Source organism: Mustela nigripes, chromosome 10 (genome assembly GCF_022355385.1).
Source record: "Mustela nigripes isolate SB6536 chromosome 10, MUSNIG.SB6536, whole genome shotgun sequence".
Taxonomy (NCBI): domain Eukaryota; kingdom Metazoa; phylum Chordata; class Mammalia; order Carnivora; family Mustelidae; genus Mustela; species Mustela nigripes.
Window position 1 is genome coordinate 61,040,446 of NC_081566.1, and position 20,791 is coordinate 61,061,236.

At 44.0% G+C, this 20,791-nt stretch overlaps 1 protein-coding gene across 1 annotated transcript in view; it reads left to right on the top strand.

Annotated features, from left to right (window-relative positions):
* The window catches only part of SH2D1B (SH2 domain containing 1B), a 22,914-nt gene extending 2,486 nt beyond the window's left edge, over nucleotides 1–20,428 (top strand). Inside the window, exons 2-4 of the mRNA XM_059414124.1 lie at nucleotides 13,293–13,356; nucleotides 15,322–15,487; nucleotides 17,032–20,428. Coding sequence (XP_059270107.1) covers nucleotides 13,293–13,356; nucleotides 15,322–15,487; nucleotides 17,032–17,069 — 268 coding nt within the window. The 3' untranslated portion in view covers nucleotides 17,070–20,428. The remainder of the gene's footprint in view (nucleotides 1–13,292; nucleotides 13,357–15,321; nucleotides 15,488–17,031) is intronic.
* Nucleotides 20,429–20,791: the final 363 nt, after the last annotated feature.

The following is a 20,791-nucleotide window of genomic DNA, read 5'->3' on the forward strand; positions in this document are numbered from 1 at the left end:
CCCACGTCGGGCTCTCTGCTCAGCAGGGGGCCTGCTTCCCTTCCTCTCTCTGTGATCTCTTCCCTTCCTCTCTCCTACTGTGATCTCTCTCTGTCAAATAAATAAATAAAATCTTTAAAAAAAAAGTAAATTTAAGAACATTCAGTTTCTCTGCTTATAAAATTCAAATTTAGATCAATATCTTTTTCATTTAAAAAAACAGTAGCCAGGGCGCCTGGGTGGCTCAGTGGGTTAAGCCTCTGCTTTTGGCCCAGGTCATGATCCCAGGGTCCTGGGATAGAGCCCCACATCGGGTTCTCTGCTGAGCAGGAGCCTGCCTCCCCCTCTCTCCCTCTGCCTGCCTCTCTGCCTGCTTGTGATCTCTGTCTGTCAAATAAATAAATAAAATCTTAAAAAAAAAAACAACAGTAACCAGTGAGAAAACATAATAAAACTTGTTAGCAAAAAAAAAATAATAATATTCAGGAATAAAGGGATATGAAATGTGTAAGGTTTGTAGGAAGAAAACTTCAGTACTTACTGGGGAACTCACTAGAAGATGTACAGGAAATTAGGGACTCAATTTGGAAGCATATCAGTTTGCCACAATTAATCTATAAATTCAGTATGATTCCAGTAAAAAAGATTAACAGAATTTTTAAAGTTTTCATCAAGAATCATAAAGTTTATTCAGGTGGGACATGGAACACAAAATATTTTTTATTTTTAGATTATTTATTTATTTATTTGACAGACAGAGATCACAAGTAGGCAGAGAGGCAGGCAGAGAGAGAGAGAGGGGGAAGCAGGCTCCCCGCCAAGCAGAGAGCCTGACATGGGTCTTGATCCCAGGACCCTGGGATCACGACCTGAGCCGAAGGCAGAGGCTTTAACCCCCTGAGCTCCCCAGGTGCCCCAAAATATTTTTTATTTTTAAAAGGAACTAAGGGTGCCTAGTTGACTCAATCAGTGGAACATGTGACTATTGATCTTGGGGGTTATAGGTTGGAGCCCCACCTGACATGTGGAGATTATGTAAAAATAAAATCTTAGGGGCACCTGGGTGGCTCAGCTGGTGAAGCGTCTGCCTTTGGCTCAACTCATGATCTCAGGGTCCTGGGATCAAGTCCTGTATCTGGATCCCTGCTCAGTGGGTAATCTGCTTCTCTTTCTTTCTCTGCTATTTCTCCTGCTTGTGCTGTCTTTGTCAAATAAATAAATAAAATCTTAAAAAAAAAACTTTGAGAGAAAAGGAGTTTGGTGCTGACAGATCAGTGGAATAGAATACAGAGTCTGATAGAAATAAGGCCAATACATTGGAATTTAGCATATGATTTAAAAGCATGTTTCTCATCAATGATGTTGAACAACCATGAATGGTGTTGGGTGTTTGACTGGTCATTTCAAAAAGAAAAAAAAAAATACACCTGAATGCCTTTCTTCTTGAAGTAAATTAATTTGAAGTGATTCTAATGCATAAGTTATTTTTTTTAAAAACGTGAAACCATGCGTACTAAGAAGAAATGATGAACTTTTAAAATATATGCCTGGGGTTGAGAAGGGACTTTCTAGGCAGGAGGTAAAGCCCAGAAGCCAAAAAAGAAAAATCTGATGAATCTGACCACTATTAAAAAAAAAAAAACAAAACTGTGATAAAAACAACTTAAGAGACTATCAGCAAACTGACAAGACAAGTGAACCTCGTAAACAGATCAGTATTTCTTTTGTTTTGTTTTGTTTTTTTAATTTTTTATTTTTTATAAACATATATTTTTATCCCCAGGGGTACAGGTCTGTGAATCGCCAGGTAGATCAGTGTTTTTTAAAAAGTCAAAACAAAACTAGGGAAAGGGAAAGAGAAGGAGGTTCTTGGAAAGAGAGAGTGAAAAAGAAAGAAAGAAAAATGCTAGATCCCCCTCATAACTAGAGAAATAGAAACCGGAAGAATAATGAGATACTGTTTTCAAATGTTCAATAAGCAAGAATTAAAACTATGGAAATACTCAGACAAAGTTAGGGTGCCAGGAAGCAGACACCATCGCACAGGCGCACACAGTCTCTTCAAATGGCAATGTGACCCAAATATAAAATTCATGGATGTAACCTTCGACCCCCAATTCACCTATTAGTGAATAAATAAACCTACCGTGGCTGGCTGAGTCAGTAGAGCATGCGACTCTTGATCCTGGAATTGTGAGTGTGAGCCCCTGTTGTGCGTAGAGATTAGTTTTTCTTCTTTTAAAGATTTTATTTATTTATTTGACAGAGAGAGAGAGAGAGAGAGACTAAGCATAAGCAGGGGGAGCAGCAGAGGGAGAGGGAGAAGCAGACACCCCGCTGAGCAGGGAGTCCAACATGGGGCTTGATCCTAGGACTCTGGGATCAGAGTCCTGAGCTGAAGCAGACACTTAACTGACTAGCCATCCAGGCACTCCAAGTCTAGAGATTACTTTAAAAGATTTTTTTAAAAACATTTATCTTATATGACCTTATAATAGCCCACTTTATCTTACTTATGACAGCATGAGAATGTGCAAATTGATTAAGAAGATTGGGTAAATCCATATATGGTATGAAAAAAACTCTAATGTCTATGGTAAGAAAAGGGCAAGATGTAAAACGTGATCCCATTTGTGTAAAAAAAAAAAAGTATGCCTGGATCCTTGCATATTCTTTTTTTTTTTTTTAAAGATTTTTATTTATTTATTTGACAGAGAGAGATCACAAGCAGGCAGAGAGGCAGGCAGAGAGAGAGAGAAAGGAGGAAGCAGGCTCCCTGCTGAGCAGAGAGCCCGATGTGGGACTTGATCCCAGGACCCTGAGATCATGACCTGAGCTGAAGGCAGCGGCTTAACCCACTGAGCCACCCAGGTGCCCCCATCCTTGCATATTCTTAACACAATTTCTAGGAGGTATGTAAGAGACTTGCAACAGTGGTTACAGCTAGGAAATTGAGAAAGAGTGACTTGGGGGAGAAGTGGCGCAGGTATTCATTTGATAACTTTACACTGTTTAAATGTTTTTTATGTGCATTTATGACTTTTGTAATGAAAAAAAAAGTGTACAAAAAAGTAGTGAATCCCTGCTAATCTCTTCAAACGCTGTGCTAGGAGTCAGGGGAATTTCAATAGGGAACCTGCATTTTTTTTTCCCCAAGGAGATCCAAAGCATGTAAATCAATTTAAAAAGAATAAAATATAAATTTAGGAAGAGACAGTTTTATACAAATTGGAGAGAAAATATGAGCAAGAGAGTCTTCTTAGGAGATGGTATTTGAGCTGGGACCTGGAAGTGTGGTAAGATTTGATCACATGGAAATGGGATAGAAGGCATGTCAGGGAGGGAAAGGAGCAGGAACAGAGGTCTAGAGGCAGGACGTTTGAAAGCACGCATGAATCATACAGGGTTCCCAAAAGGTAGCTTGGAAACCAGCTTTTGGAAAAGTAGGTTTGGACTAATATTATCGGGTCTGAGAAGAATGGGTCCATAGACAGCGGGGAGATGTAGCTGCTTCCCAAGCAGGCAAGTGACAAGACTAGAACCCTCCAAAGTCCCAACAGGAGATTTAAGGACGCAATCTGATGTATGGAGGATGCACCAAAGGGGACAGATGGCTGTGGTTGTGTCTCCCGGTGGGAGATGGTGAGGAATTAGCAATGGCGAGGCAAGCAGCCGGAATGGGAAAAGAAGTTGCAAGAGATATCATAAAGACAGGAGACCCTGATCTAGACCTCAGGGTGGGTAGTCTCTACTGGAATTCTCTTTAAAAATCAATATTTATTTTCAACTATTTTGTGGAGTATCAACCCAGCTTATGTGTTCTTCTAAAGCGCAAGTCACCAAGGAAGGTGAAAAATAGTTAAAAAGTCAAATGAAGAGGGAGGAATACATATTTGGGGGCCATCTGCCCATAACCAGGCCTCGCCCTCTTGCCTGCCCATGTCCCTGAAAGGCAGACACGTTTCAGGTCTGCCAGGCTTAAGGCTCAGGTCAAATGGCTCCCATCAAAACGGACCTTAGCACGATCCTTGTGAAATGATCACACAGCTCGGTACAGACTTAGTTGTTCTACTAATTGAACAACGAATTGAACTAGATTCTAGTGGTTCAATAAATATTGAAAGTTTCTTATATGCCAGGCACTATGCTAGGCACTTGATTGGTGCCTTCAACATAGCTCAAAGCCTAGTGGGGAAAAAAAAGAAATTAATGGGGAAAAAAAGATACCATAGAGCACATGCAGATGACTTCACTCGCGTCAGGGCGTACAGGGACTGAGAGCAGGAAGGACTCACTCGGTGAGCTGCGGAGAGCCTGGACAGAACTGGGACCTGGAGGATGAATAATAGTACCTGTAGGTATTCATTCAGTGAGCATTTACCAAGCACCTCTTATGCTGCAGACACGGTTCTAGGCACTGGTGAAATAGTGATAAATACTACAGGCATCGGGCTTGCCCTCATGCACATGCATTTCAGCAGAGGAAACAAGATGATGAAAACCAAACAGGGTCATGATACAGGGAAGGACAGAGAGGCTCTTGCAAGGTGGGTACAGGAAAGGTCACACAGAGCAACCCATGCTCCGATGCACAACCTTATGTGAGCAAAGGCAAAGTGGTGTGCAACACCAGGCGTAGCCTACTTTCCCGAATCTGTGCATTCAGAGCCACCATGAAGGTGCGTTCCTCTGAGCCAAACACTGGTCAGCAGGTCGCATTCCTTATCTCATTGACTCTTTGCAAAGCTGTTTCTAGTAGGTGACATTATCCCTATTTTGTGGGGAAAGAAACAGGAGCTTCTTATTAAACAATTGTCCAAGCCTAACTTGGCAGTATGTCATTATGACCCCTCTTACCGATGTCCCCAGGGCCGCTGGAATATGTTCAAGGTTGTGACCCTGGAACTGTGTTATGACGCACCCAAGCAGAGGACTTGAGGGCTTGGCAGCAGACCCTGATCTGTGGGGTCCTACTATTCTGCTTCCAGAATCTGGGCGGCCCCGTCTTCTTTGCTGCGTTCAGATGGCAACATCCCAAAGTCCGTGCCTTCCCAGACCTAAACAAAAACATTAGGGGGAAGTTTAGAAATAAAGCCATGCGTAGAGTTGGCCCAGCAGCAGATAGTATTGAACAGAAAGCTCTGTGGTAAATGTGGACAGGAAATGTGACTTGATCGCAGAGCCTGATAGAAAACGCCAACGTGCCAAACCACTCTCTCTGCAGTGTGACTTGGTGAGTGTGAGAAGCTGAAACCGGGGCTGCCTCTAGAATCAGTAGAGTCAAAACGGAGTAGATGTGGGGAGATTCGAGGGCCAGCGCTGTGGGCCTGAGGGGCAGGGGGACTTTCTGTAGCCGGCAGCAGGCCGCAGGTGGGGGGGCCGCAGGTCCTCCCTCCCTCGGGAGGACACAGCAACAGGAAGGCGGAGTGGGAGATCCCTGCGGAGGGGGTTCTCTCAGATTCTGAGATCTTTGGAAAGACTCTAGGGCTCATGGAGAAAAAGATGTTTCAAACGTTTTTATTATTTTAGAAAAATCCATGGTAGGGAAAGATCCAAAAAAGAGCCACCAAAAGAAAGCAGAAATGTTCTCGGTTTCACCACATGAAAATGACCATTTCTAATATTTCAGTATATGCGCCTCCAGACTGTTGTCTATGCCCCTGATTTATTACACGCGACAGTTTACAAAATTTTTTTGTCAGTGCATTGTTGGTATCGTCAAAGAAAGCTAATACACATCATCTTTTTGTGATCGCTCACTATTTTATTGCTGGGATCTGTCATAACTGGTACATAACCATACATTTAGGTTATTTCACTTCGGTCCGATGGACCCAATGGAACTTGAGATAGTTAACATTTTTGTGCATACATCTTTGCAAGTTTGCCCAACTCTCTCCTTAGGATAAAATCCTAGAATTTTTAACATTTTAACACACCTTCACCAATTAGCGGCATAAAAGGTTGTGCCAAGGCACAGTCCAATCAAGACGAGCGAGAAGGCCGGAAGTCAAAAGTCTTAAAACACTTTTTATTGATGCGTGTTTCACACTTGCGTCAGGGCCCAGAGAAATACAGACTACCTAGTTGTCATCATAGGGCCGACAGTTGCATTTCCTTCAACTGACCTTTTAATGTCTGGTTTAAAATAAAACTACAGACTTGAAGGTGAAGAAGTTTCCCTGCCTCACTGGTGACAACGTGAGGTCGTCTGCTAGGTGTGGACTCGTCATGAATGGAGGACACCGAGACCCCTGAACAGAGCCTCGCATGGTGGCCTTTTGTAAGGCTAAGCCCCACTGGAAAGAGTAAAGCAATTCAAAGATAGGCAGAAGCTCAGAAAAGCTGCATTCTGGCCTTTTCTTTCTTTTTAAAATATCTTATTTATTTATTTATTTGCGATTGAGAGAGAGAAAGAGAGAGAGAGAGCACAAGCAAAGGGAGGGGCAGAGGCAGAGGGAGAAGCAGGCTCCCCGCTGAGTGGGGAGCCCCATCCAGGACTCGACTCCAGACCCGGGGATCATGACCTGAGCCAAAGGCAGCGGCTTAAGTGACAGAGCCCCCCAGGCGCCCCTATTCTGATCTTCTCCCGCTGAAAATTTCCATCTCAACTAAATGGTTATGCCAAAGATTTTAAAATGGGCTTTATAAGCCCTGTGTATTTCTCACATTTAAATGACGTTGAAGATTTCCACGGGATAGCCAGGAAAGCAGGTATCTCAATACACCAAGTATTACAAACCTTAGAAATAATTGAGTGCCCATCTGGACCTCTTCCCGGTTGTCCTGCCCAGAGCCGCCCTCACCGTGGGTCACTCTCCCGCTGGAGGTCAAGACACGGCATATTTACTAAGGCCTCAACAGCAAATAGAGGAAATATTTGTTTTCTCTCTAACGTCAAGATGAACCGTGAAAACAGTGAGAATCATGTATGTAAAATGGACTTAAATTTGGTTTCTATATTAGAGCAATTGGGATTGTTTTCATATACCTTTTTATGCCATGGTCTTTATAGCTTTATTGAGGAATCATCGATATAAAATAAAAGTGTACAATTTGATGAATTTTAACATTTGTCTGCACTCATGAAACCACCACCACAGCTCAAATAATGAACATTTTCGTCACCTCCCCAAACACCCTCAAGCCCCTTTGTGAACTTCCCTCCCACACCACCCGCCAAGGCCCCAACACAGCATCATCTACTTTCTGGCCCTATAGATTCCTATGTATTTTCCAGAATTCGTAACGTACACCAAATCTTAAAGTAGTAGCCCTTTTAGTCCGAACCCAGAGTAATTACTTTGAGATTCATCCGTATAGTTACATGCGCCCGAGTTCACGCCTCTCGTTGGTATCCATTCCAGGGAGACATCACAAGCTGTTTACTCAACCAGAACGATCACAACTGAAGTTGGTATGAATTATCAGCACCCGATCTTGTGGGCATACGGTTCCATTTCACTCTGATGTGGAAGTTAGGTTAACAAAACAAACGAACAAAGGGAAGGAAGAGACAAACCAAGAAACAGGCTCTTCACTCGAGAGAACGCCCTGCTGGTCACCAGAGGGGAGATGGGGGGGTGGGGGGGGGACAGTCCCCAGGTGATGCGGATGAAGGGGGGCTCTTGTGATGACCACCCAGTGACACACGGGTGACACACGGTGACAACACAGAAGTGTTGACTCACTGTACGGTACGCCTGGAACTAAGATAACACTGTGTCCGCTACAGCTAGAATTACAGTGAGGCCTTTTCAACTATTTGTTTTGTTTTTGTGTTTATGTTTGGATAAAGACCCTTTCAGAGCCGCCTGTGAGCATGGAGAATCTTAGAGACGTAACCACTGACATTACGAATGGCTCAAGTGGCAAACTCTGCTCTCAGTAAAAAGACACCAACTTCTATAAAGATCCAGAAGTTTCAAAACAGATTTTTTTCCCCAAGTTGCAGGACAAGGGATGAGGTTGCTTGAAGGTGAACAAATCAGAGGAAAGTATTCCGTGAGCTTAAACTCGGCATCCTTAGCCTTCCCCAAACCTTATCAACAAACAATGCTTCTCCAGCGGGTGGAAACGTTTGCCTGGAAAGCCGTCAGAACTGCGAGAGGCCCAGGCTGCTTCACTCTCCCTCCCCGCCCCCCCCTTCCCTCATCCCTGCCTCTCTCCTTCCCTTCTTTCACATCAAAATTATACTAAAAAGACCCATTTTACTTTGAATTTTTCATTGTCAGTGAACATGTAATAAGGTTTGGAGCCTGTGGAGTGGTTGGTTTTTGTATGTCCGTTAATTAATTTTATTTATTAATTTGAGGGAAAGAGAGGTGGGGAAGGAGCAGTGGGAGACGGAGAGAGGACGGAATCTTAAGCCGCTTCTGCGCTGAGCTCGGAGCCTGCCATGGGGCTCCAATCCCAGACTCTGAGATCACTACCTGAGCTGAAAGCCAGAGCCAGATGCTGAGCTGACTGAGCCCCCCAGGTACCCCAATGAATCTAATCTAATGATAGCTTATATTAGAAAATATCTATTTACCTTATGTATTTTCATTAATGTATACTTTTACTTAATACTTTATATTTATAATTTTCTAGATTGTAAAGCTGTTTTAAGCTATTAAATCTTTAGTTTCTGTGATCTCTGCTTTTTTAATAAAGAATATAATTTTGGCACTGCCACTTTTGTGCCAATATTGCCAGTCTCAAAAACTGCACATTTGGGCTTACAGATTGTATGCATTTCAGCTTTCATAAACTTTGCCAAATTGCTCCCCAAGACATTAGTATCTGATTACATCCCCCTTCGTTGTACATAGAACCTTCGATAGCTTCACATCACGGCCAATATCTTCCATGAGTAAACTCTCATGTCTTTGCCAATCTGGTATGAAATGATATCTAATTGTGGTTTAATTTGTATTTCCCTGATTGATAGAGAAGGAAGACCTCTCTTCATGTGTTTATTGGACATTTCATCACCCTTTTTTAAAAGGTACATTAATGTTCTTCTCATACAGTAGCATTGGGGTGATTTCTCCCCATCTGTGGACTTTCTCACTCTGTTAATAATACATTTTGATAATTGGAAGCTTTAATTTTAACAGACTGAGTTTATTAATCTTTTCTTAGGGCTCGTACTTTTGGTGATGTAAGAGCTCCTTCCTTATTTCAAGGTCATGAAGTTGTTCGCTTACACTTCCTTCTCCTGAGCTCACTGTTTTGTTTTCAACCAGAATGTGAAATAGGGATCCAATTTTATTTATTTCCACATTAAGACATTACCATCCCCATTTAACAAATAAATAGTCCATCCCTCCTCACTGATCTGCTGTGTCAGCTGTGTCATATACCAAGTTTTCAGTCAGGTATGGGTCTGTTTCTGGGCTCTCTGTGTTATCCCATTAATATCTTTTCTGCCCTGCAACTCTTCTCACTGTCTTAATTATAGCTTTATAAGATTTGAGACCCGTTGATACAGAAACACCGCCTGCCATCTGCCACACACACAGACACACAGACAGACAGACACACACACACATACCATTCTTATTTTTCTTATTTGAAATTGACCAGATTTGGGGTGTCTGGCTGGCTCAGTTGGAAGACTATACAACTCTTGATCTCAGGGTTATGAGTTTGAGTCCTATGTTGGGCGTAGAGATCACTTACAAGTAATCTCTTAAAGAAAACTTAAAAAAAAAATCAAGCATATTTTTGTGCAAGGGAGGGACGTGACTTGACTCACGTTTTTGGGGGCACACAACTTAAAGGCACTTATTAAACATTAGATGAAATAAGAATCAATGACAAAATACTTTATGCTAAAATCAAAGGCATATCGATTGCAAGTCGATTACAAATATTTATGCTATTTATCTGTATGGGGACGTCTTTTGAACAAGTGGGAAAAGTTAATAAAGCTCTATAAGTCAAAAAACAACTGATTCGCATGTTTGAATAAGGGCCACCCTGGCTGTTGGATAAAGAAAAATAATTAATGACACCAGAGAGAGAGAGGAAGAAATTGCCAGAACTAAGTCCTTGAGCAGATGACGATGGGCAGCCTTCAGTGGAAGAGGGGTTAGCTCCAGAGAGTGGCATGCAATGCTTGTGCGTGGTTGTGAGGGCTGAGGATCTGAGCGCCCAGGACAAAAGCTGTGGCGGCTCAGAGTCTGGGGATGCTCTTCTGATTGCTTGAATCTCTGGGAAGTCATCGGTGAAGTGAGGTATTCGGGTTTCTGAAGAAAGGGGGCCGTGTACACTCACGGCTGAGGGAGCGGAGCTGTCAGTGATTGCCTGGAGGCCTCCGGGGCGATTCGAACTGAAAGTGAGACCGGTCAGCAGGCCAACGGAACGAGGGCAGGCGAGCGCGAACAGTGGAAGGTGGTCAGGCCGGAGGACCAGCGGCTCTGGGGTCGAGGGACTGATGGGGTCAGTGAAGGAAGGAAAGGCCCTGGCAGTGGGGGCCAGAGAGCGGGATGCGCGGCATTCACAGGAGGAAAAGGTTGCAGGTACGGGCAACCACAAGCTCAAAGTTATAAGCAGGACGTACAACCCATGCCGTTGCCCAGAGCCAGCATTCACAGGGCTTCAATACTCTGCTATCACCATCTCGAAATTTCTAAACATTATGGGGGTGTGGGGGTTATTTTGTTTTTTAAGTACATCCTTTTTTTTTTTTTTTTTTTTTTTTAGATTTTATCTATTTGAGAAAGTGAGCAAGCATGGGGGGAGGGGCAGAGGGAGAAGCAGAGCTGAGCTGATTTCTTGCTGAGCTGCGAGCCCACCATGGGGCTTGATCCCAGGACCCTGGGTTTATGACCCAAGCCAAAGGCAGATGCTTAACCGACTGGGCCACCCAGGTGCTCCCTAACCATTTGTTAGCAAGGGGCCTTCTCTTTTCATTTTGCCCTGGGCCCCACCATCCTGGTTGTGAACACAGAGTGAGGGGTTGACGTAGGTACAGGATGAGCCCACTGGAGGAGAAAGTTCGAGGACCTGAGGACCTGCAGAGCTGAAGGGTGGTGTACGTATGGACTGCAGTTGCCAGAGATGGAGGCAGGAGTAGCTCTGAAGACAGTGACTGTGAGCTAAGAGCTGGAGCCCAGAGAAACGAGTGGCAACAAGCCAGGGCAGGAGATGCCGCAGCAGAGGGGGGTGGTAGGCAACATCACCTAACGCCGTGGAAAGTACTGGGTTTGGAGGCAGGAGGACAACAGCCCAGAAAAGCCCCAACAACAAGAAAACTGGCCTCCCCTCCAGGCCCTGCAGGGAGGGGGCTTCGGGAGAAAGAAGCAGCCTTGTAGATGGGACAGGGGAGGCTGTATCTTGGCGCAGAGCCAGTTGCTCTTAGAGCAAGAAGGTGACAGGGATGTCTAGAGAAGATGACCTGCAAGACTGGCCGTCCTCTGATGATGACAGCAGGGGCTGAGCGGGTGAGCGGGGCCCGGAGGTTCGAGGCACAGTGGAGGCAAGACTGCGAGCATTGGTCAGGGAGGGCCCCCTGCTACCCCTGGTGATGGGGTGAAGACCTAGGGTAAGCTGGGTCTTTTTATAAATGTTTAGTACAAATGCATGCTGAAAAACACCGTTTCTTTTACAAATTTTATATAATAACTGTAACAAGGGACATTAAAAAAGAAATGTCTATGTTTACCCAATGCCACTATAGCCCTATGAAGTAGATACTCATCTCACTGCTATATAATCTCTGATCGAGTTTTTTTCCCCTAAACATTCCAAAATAAAGACATGTAGGTATCACAAGTTCAATAAATCCATTTCTTTGTCAAGCACTGTTGTAACGTGGCTTGTTTTTTTTTTTTTTTTTTTTAATTTCATTTTAAATGCTTTGCAAAGAAAAAGATCATATTTGGGGCACCTGGGCAGCTCAGTCAGTTAAGTATCTGCCTTCAACTTGGGTCATGATCCCCGGGTCCTGGGATCGAGCCCCACTTTACACTCCCTGCTCAGGGGCAAGCCTGCTTCTCCCTCTGCCTGCTGCACTCCCTGCTTGTGCTTTCTCTCTCTCTCTCTCTCTCTCTCAAATAAATAAATAAATAAAATGATATTTGAGCAATGTCTGTCTTTAGAACTTGAAGTAAATGGCTTTTGGACTGGTTAATAATAGAAGCTCCGTTGGTTTTAGTCTTCCATACTCCTCTGGTGCAGATTTTCTTAGTTGATAAGACAAGGACGTAACTAAAAATGAAGTCATTTAAGAATTAAACACATGATAGTTGGGTTTCAAAAAACTATGTGATCAGCCAAATGCAATGTGTGGACCTCGCTTGGATCTCTATTGGAATGATATCACTGTGGAAAGAAGTTTCTGAGACCTCTTACATGTGGATAAGGACTCATGTGAAATGTTTTGTTGTTTGCAATGTGACTTGGGGACACCCACTGGCTTATTCTGGCCTCAGGAACCCCCACAAAAAGGATGGGGGTTTGAAGTCAATTGTCAAAGCCTCCAGGCAACAAGTGATCAAATCTTCTGTACCTTAAAGCTCTAAGTTGTTTCTAAATTTCCAATTCAGACAAATGATTCTTTGGTATACATGCAAGCCCTGGGGAGGGGGGTGCGTGGGGAGTCATGGGCAGATCATTAGGTAATCTGAGCCTCATGTTAATATCTTTTTTTTTTTACACTTCAATATTTCTGGGGAATCAGAACATGTTAAACAGTTGACAGAGACATTGAATGCATGCATGTTCCTCCTGGGAAGCTATTGTTAAATTGATCCCTTACAACTAATGGCGTCTTGGAATTGGAGAAATATGGTAATGTATGTATGCTGTGTTGTGCTTTGGAACTTGCTAGATTGGGTCTATTATCTAGATTCTGGTTAGATTACTTAACCAGGGGTGCCAATGAAGAACAAGAACACAATATATCATTTCCTTGGGCAAAATTCGCAACATTCTCTGTTTTAATTAACACTAACCGTCTCCATCAAGTTCAAGGTCATGTCATTTAGTAAGCAATACAGGAATGGTTCAATGGTGTTTTTATGTTGTATCAACTTAGAGCTGAGTGAAAAAAACTAGAGAGAATACCAAGACCATGGAAATAGTAAATTCTCTCTCATAACCCTCTTTGCTACAAGCCCAGACTTCCATCATCAGAATAAAGGTCCCCGTTTCCAAGTCTTTTTCTCTTTCAAATTCCCACAGATGAGAATGCCTGAAAATGATCAGTTGCTTCGGGGGACCCAAGAGTGCCAAAAGCATTGCACGGAAAATAGAGTTGTAGGTAGAGGTGATCTGGTTTTGCATATGAGAACATGACAATTCACACAGTCATCTTTCCACAGGTTTAAAAATTTTGTCTACACATATCGAATCTTCAAAGACGGACGTGGGTTTTACAATATACAGGTAAGAACATACGAGAACTCTTCTAACAGCAGTTATGAAAGATTGGGGGAGAACCTGAGATCATCTCTAGAACCTGAGACGTGGCCATGGAGCGGCATTGTAAAAAGGGAAGCAACATAGAGTTTAGAGTCAGATCTGTAGTAAACTTTGTCTTTCTCTGAGGGAAATGGGCAGAATTTTTGACTATTCAAGACTATTATGCAGATGTGTAGACCCTGGATTTCCCAGGGGTCAAATGCACCAACCTGGACTAAAGGAGAGGCCACTCCAGTGAGCGGATGACAGAGGGAACAGGGCAGGCTGGAACGGGAAGGTGGGGAGGAGTCTGAGCACGGAGAAGACGAGCGAGCTCCACGGGCTATGAAAACGCAAAGGGAAGCATCAGTCCATGGGCAGCCTTAGGGGTTTCTTTAATTTTTCTGGTTTATTGAGAATTAAGCAGAAAACACTTTCTGTTTTGAAATGATATCTCTGGCTTAGGAAGTAGAATATAATAAGATTAGCTGAGTCTTTACTAACGGTGGATCCTGAAATAATATTTTTGAAACACTTGGAGATGAGGTTAACCAGACTTTTCACGCCGGATTTCTCTGAATCTTCAATATACTAACGTTTGTTGTCAAATCGAAAAGAAATTAGAATATACCATGATCCCCAAACACAAGCACGCACACACACACACATATAAGTATATCTACATGTCGGTGTGTGTGTAATTTTTCTTTTCTTACGAAAGACATTATTGAGGCAACTGACAAAATTTGAATAAGGTCTGTAGATTAGCATGTAGAACTACATCAAGATTAATTTCCTCATTTTAATCACTCTAGTGTGGATATGGAATGTTCTTGCTTTTTGGGAAATACTGACATCTTCAGAGTTAAAGACTTATCATGTCTACACTTAATCTCAAAATATTTTTTAAAAAGAATATGTCTATGCACCCCTATATTTGTACATGTATGCACGTGTACATTTAAAAAAAGAAAATGAAAAGCAAATATGTACAATATAAATGTTAACATTTGGAGTGTAAGGGGCGCCTGGGTGGCTCAGTCGGTTAAGTGTCTGCCTTCGGCTCAGGTCATGATCTCAGAGTCCTGGGATCGAGCCTGCCCCTTCTCCTGCTTGTGCTCTCTCTGTCCAAAAAAAAAAAAAATCAATAAAATAAAAAGAATTTTTTAAAAATTGGGGGTGTGGGTGAAGGATATGTATAAAAATTTTTTAAGTATTTTTTCAACTTCAAGTCTGAAACTATTTCAACATAAAATGTTTTCTAAAAAGCAACGTATAAACTCTTTCTTTTGTCGTGCATGCTTTGGGAAATTGTGATAATTCCTTAATACACCGTTTTGTCTCTTGTTGGACAAAATGGAGAGGCATAGGAATCGGCTATCACTCAGACACGGGGCATTGCTCGGAGGGGTAGCAGTGCACTTAGAACCTGTTCTGAGGGTTGAAGTGATGACCTTATATGGAACATCCCTGCAGCCGACTTCAGTGTCACCAGCGTGTCTGATGGAGGTTAACCACACCACCTGTCCGAGAACCTTCTGGCTTCCACCCCTCTCTACAGACTGACATGGAGCTGTATGAGAACCCCCGTGATCATTGAGAAAACCAGGCACGCAACTGATATCCACTCCCAGAGGGCAGCCGTCCACAGGACAGCTCTAAGAACTGTCCCAGACACACTTACCAAGGGTGGGGGCTCGCTCAGTACTGCAGACCCGGGTGGGTTCCCTTGATGAATCCAGTAGCTTGAGTCGGGGCCGGGCTCCAAAACAAAGGTTTCTGTGTATTTCTATTGGTGTGAACTCTTAAGCAGGAACCGCCCGCTGCTGGTTTTCAGTCTGCAAGCCCAGAGGCAGCCCTGCTCTGAGGGCTCAGACCGCTGCTGGGAGAAGTGTCACGTTGCACACACAGTGGACGGTGACAAGCGATCTCCTCCTTGTATCTTGGCAGACTGTGGAAGGTGCTCCCCAGATGCTCTTTTCAAACCTAAAGGAATTGATTTCCACCTTTGAGAAACCAAATCAAGGGCTGGTGGTTCAACTTAGACATCCGATAAAGCAAGCCAGCTCCCGCCCGCGATGGAGAAGATCACAGATACAGTTGGATAGTATTTACGGTAAAAACTCTGACATGGGGGTTGAATAGTATTTACGGTGAAAACTCTGGCATGGGGTCAGTTCCATTTCTTCCACTGGCCGACTTTGTAGAATTTATGCAGATACACACCATGTTCTCTTGTTTTATCTCTAAAAGCTTCACCCACCACGTTCTGCTTGGCTAGTCAGGAGAGCTGGTCAGAGAGCTGGTCAGAGAGTGGTCAGAGAGTGGTCCCCAGGGCATTCTGGGAGAGCTGACCTCAAGCTCATCCTGTGACCCTGAGCGACCCACAGGCTTGGGAACAGATGGACAAGCAGGCAAATTTTTCCAACGAGAACATTGCTTCGCTGCCCTCCCCAAGGCTCATATGGTTACGTTTTGTTCAGTATTTGCTGAGCATTCATTTATTTAGTATTAGGGGACCAAATTATTTCAGATATATCCCTAACAGAATTAAGCCATGGAGGAAAATGAGAGATGGCCAGTAAATCAGAGGGCAGAGAATCCACGCGGAGGCCCCTCAAACTGTATCACTAGCAGCCACAATTGCTTACCTGCCCCCCCTTACCTGCCCTCAGAAAACCACCTCTAGTATCTGTAGTTACAACGTGGTTTAAATCAAACACGGGTTTCCTAAGACATTTACGGTTTACTCGGGTTTTCCCATGGTGGCGTGAATGGTCTGATTCCAAAGCAAAGGGATTTCAGTTGTCCCTGGGGGTGGGGGGACACACTAGCTAGGGAGAAGGGCGAAGGGCAGAGTTCCAGGACGCCTGCAATCACCCCACACTCTACCCCGGCTGCTTAAGTCACTCCGCGGACCGTCAGCAAGCTTCTCACCTCCCAGCAAAACTGAGCGTGGGTTTTTAGTGATGGAAATAACAACCCCTCTTTTGCCGCTCAGCCCCCTGCCGCCCCCAAGGACTGCACCCCCACGTACACACAAGGTCACTTCCTATAGATTTAGCTACAGGTGCAATCCCATGGCCATGATCCACCAAAACTTCCAGGAACAAAAGCACAGAGGGGGCAGCAACATCATGCGCCTCAGCCCTTAGGAACACCCGGATGAGCTGCCGAGGCTGGTGGGGGCAGTGCTCGTACCTGTCCAGCAATGATAAATGAGCCACGAATGCCAAGAGGAGAGTACTTTCAAGTTCTTTCCTAAGAACTGGGCGGGAGACTTAGCACCCTGGCTGCCCATGCTTGATTAGCCCTGGTAGGTAAAGGGGAGACATCCTCTCCTCAGCTCACTGGCTTCTTCCCCTTCCCTTGGCGTCCTTAGAATAAGCTTCAGCTGTTCTCTCTCAGAGGGAGACACAGGTTTCCTGCAGGTGAGTGGAGGCATCTGGAGCGGGAAATCTGGATGCCTAAACTTACCGAGAGACCCCCTATTTTGCCGGGAAAACTCCCTGCAATACATCTGCCCCTGAAGATGTCACTTTGATGTGGCATCGAGTCTTCCTGTGCCGGGGGAAGAGGGCTTCTTTCCCTTGAGTGAGGTTGGTCCGTGTGACTCCTAGGTGGTGAACCTCATGGCTGGTCTTCTGCTTTTCCCCCCAGAGAACAGTAACAGCGACTATGTGGAGGTCTTGCCTTGAAGACAAGGAGACTGAGCAAAGCAATTACAGAAGAGATGGGGTGACAGCTCTCATCGGCAACCCTACTTCTCCTGCAGGTGTAGATCTGGAAGACTGAGCTCTAGGGGACAATTCAGACTCTCCTGGTCTGGGTGACTGAGGACAGTCTGTCTACCAGCCTCAGAGAAATCGGTCCCCACGTCCCGGCCTCGTATGCACACACCATGAGCAGCTTTGAAACTCCTTCCCTCCCCTCACGCTTCTTGCTTAGAATAGGACAGCCTGAACCTATTCTCCTTAACTTATTAGAGATGACATGACATCATGGTTGACACCCTCCTGCAGACCAGGCACAGCTTCATACTAGAGAGTACACTTGGCCATGCGTTAGGAGCCTGAGTCCCAGTCCTATGGCTATGTGACTTTGGAGAAAACTCTAGCCCTGTCTGGGGTCTCCACTTCTTCATGTGGAAAACAAATTCATGTTCCTACCTCTCTGCAGAGCCTGGATGTGTTGGGTGGAGTGGAGGAGTCCTGGGGTCATGGAGGTGGACACGGGAAGGGTTAAGAGCTCTGAATCCTAGCCTCCCGAACAGCCAACATGGTCTCTGCTCCTGCCTGTCCTGTGGGTCATGGAGGGGCACTGACCTCCCAACTGCCCTTCTCCCCTGCCATTCTAGCTCTTCTCCTTCTCCTAATCTTGATTTTCCTGCCAGACATGTGCACAGAGACACTTTCTCCCTGGTTTTGTCCAGTTTCATTTGTGCACCAACCACTGGAGCAGCATGGATATAATTCAGTACCGCAGTGATATCTGTGGGGATTTAAAAGATATTCTCCTTTGTGTGGTTCCTGTTCCCAACTAGTTTTAAGTGCCAACAAAACCCAGTGGGGCCTCCCTGTATTCCCCAGCATGGAAACTTGTGCTGTGTAGAGCTGTGCCCATTTACAGGATTTTGACTGAAAACACAGTCCCAAAGGACTTGTTGAATTTGTTCTAAGTCCTTTGCATTTTTCTTCTAGTTAAAAATTTTAATGAAGAGCTGATTAATGTGGAATGTTCCAGATTCTCTGCCCATTCTTTGACCCATCTTCAAACTATAGTGATTCATTTTATCCTACTGGACTTATCTCCCAAAGTTATTAAAGAGAGGAACTCTAGATTTCCAGACAACATGAACAGACATTGTGGTTGGCGTCCCAAAGTGGGAGCCATCTTGATTTCTTGGGCCACAGAAATCCATAGCTGCTACCAAGCAGGAAGAAGTGAAATGCAGCCACCATATTCAGAGAGCCCAAGGGAGGCAAATCCTTCTAGTTGTTTCAGTAAGGGAGACTGGAAGCAAGCTTGCTCCCCAGGGTTGGGTCCCCGGTCTTTGATTCTATATCCGTGGTACAAAGAAGCATGTTCCAGTCTCCAGAGTCCACAGGAACCTTTGGGACAGGAAATATATTCAGTGCCAATGAAAATATATTTATTTCTTGGACAGATGACTGAATAAATCAATATATAAAATGTAGGCTCTCATTCTGGATAACAGAGATCTATATGAGCTTTAAATATTTCAAAACCCAGTAGAACAAGACTCTTAGTTCAAGACCTTTCAGTCATAACCCTGTCAAAATTGGCTTCCTTTTTCTGAGCTCCCATGATAGTGCCTTATGAGATGCCTGGTCCCCAGCGGGACTTCAGCACACTTCTCAGACGAACAAGGCACATTCAGTAGCTGATGTTGATGTCATGCGGTAAATCACTGAGACTTTTTAGGAGACCCTGAACAGGTTGCAGGAAGAACAGCTGAAAAATCTGGGCATGTGGGACTGGAAGAGGGAAGATGTGACAAACCACAACAGCAGGTGCGTTGAGCATCTGGGGCGCTCTTCTGTGACAGAATGTACGGTACCAGGCGGCAGAACTCACACTAGTGGCTGGGTGTTTTGGGGAGGGTGACGTTGGCCATGCATCAGAAGGAACTCTGAGCCCACGAGAGCCTCCTTCCCATGAATAGCCTACCCTGTGTTGTAGTCTAGTGGAGGGTGATCTTTTCCAAGAATACGGGAGAGATGCAGAAATCAGACTGCCTGCCTGCTAAGGTACCTTCCAATTTAGGGACCACTGGATCCTACCGCCATCTTTCCACAACTGCGGTGGGAATGTCTCCCCTTTCTTTCTTCTAGACTCAAGTATGGAGAATTGAGTTAGTCACTTTCCTTAATTTTTAACTCATTATCACCATCAATCCATACAAGACCTTTCTTCTGTTTTGTTTCATCTTTATTCACTTTGTCCCTAATTCTCATTCCAACGCTCACACCCTCCCCCATAGGAAGCAGCTCAATAGTGTTTGATATATGCCCTTGACATGTATGTATACCCTCATAGAATGTACAGCATTGGTTGTAAATATGTATCTTCTATATTTACATGCACAATATTCTCTTGTTCCCATTGTGTTACTAGTTTTTTCACTCAATACCATGTTTGGCCCTCATCTGTACTGTTGAGTGTAATCGAGTATCTTAAAGGATGCATGGTATAGTCCATAGTGTCCTTCCACCACAGCTCGGGTGTCCTTTCCTGATGAGATAAACACTGGGGTTGGTTCCAGAAACAATACTATGAGGAGCAAATGTGAATGAGTCTCCCTACAGAAATATAAGAGAATTTCTCTGAGCCATATGGTCACACAGTGTGTTCATGTTTAATTACGCCGTCACCAAACCCATCAAGTGCTTTTTGACTCTTGTTTAAGAAACCCTTCCCCACTCCAAGATCCTGAAGAAAAAAAAAAAAAAAAAGTTTACATTTTCTTTTACTGGCTTTTATACATTTACCCTCTGCAGTTAAGGTTTTAGTGCTGGCAAGGGCTTCTGCATTTTTTTCACGGACACATTCCCAGGAATGAGAAAAGCCCTTCACACATGGTGGTGTTCCATAAGTGCTTCTTGAATGAGGGTTGAATCCAGGGTCAACCTTTGTGTATGGTAAGAGGTATTTCCAACTTTGTGTTTTTCCATACATATTAAAGTCGTTTTCCCACTTCACCCCTGCTTCATAAATAATTTCTCCCTCTGGTTTATGGTTCCTCCTTTGTATCACAAGGGTTTGAATCCTTTGACTTTACAGCATCTTCTTGTCTTGGAGGACAGGTGCCCTCTCTCATTTTTCAAACCGAGTTATTTGTGGACCTTGGTTCCTCCATACACATTTTAGTATAAATACATTACATTTGCTCAAAACATCTTGATGGGATTCTGAGTGAATCTGCAATCGGGAAAACAACATTCTGGTGACGTTTTCCCACACATAAACATGCTACATCAATTTATTCAGGAGATCTTTCTTGTTCTTTAACATGGAATCACAAATTTTTACCATAGAAGTCTTGTATATTCTGTTAGATGATTTCTTATTTAGTTGTTATAAATTCTGTCTTCTGTTTTATTACATTTCTAGCAGGCTCTGACGGTGGCAAAAGGCTTCCTCTCTCATTAGACCCACGGTTTACCTGTTGATCCTATTGTAAATGGAATTGTAAATTCTATGTAAATGATTTTGTCAGCTGTAAATCATACCACTTTGTTCTTTCTCAACACTTACCCATCTATTTCCCATTGATTTCTAGGACCCCCACTGTATATTAAACAGTAGTCATAAAAGTGGGTCCCAGTACTGAATGGAATGTATGGAAACTTTCTCCATTTCAGCACCATGTCTGCTGTCGCCTTTAAGATGACTTAGT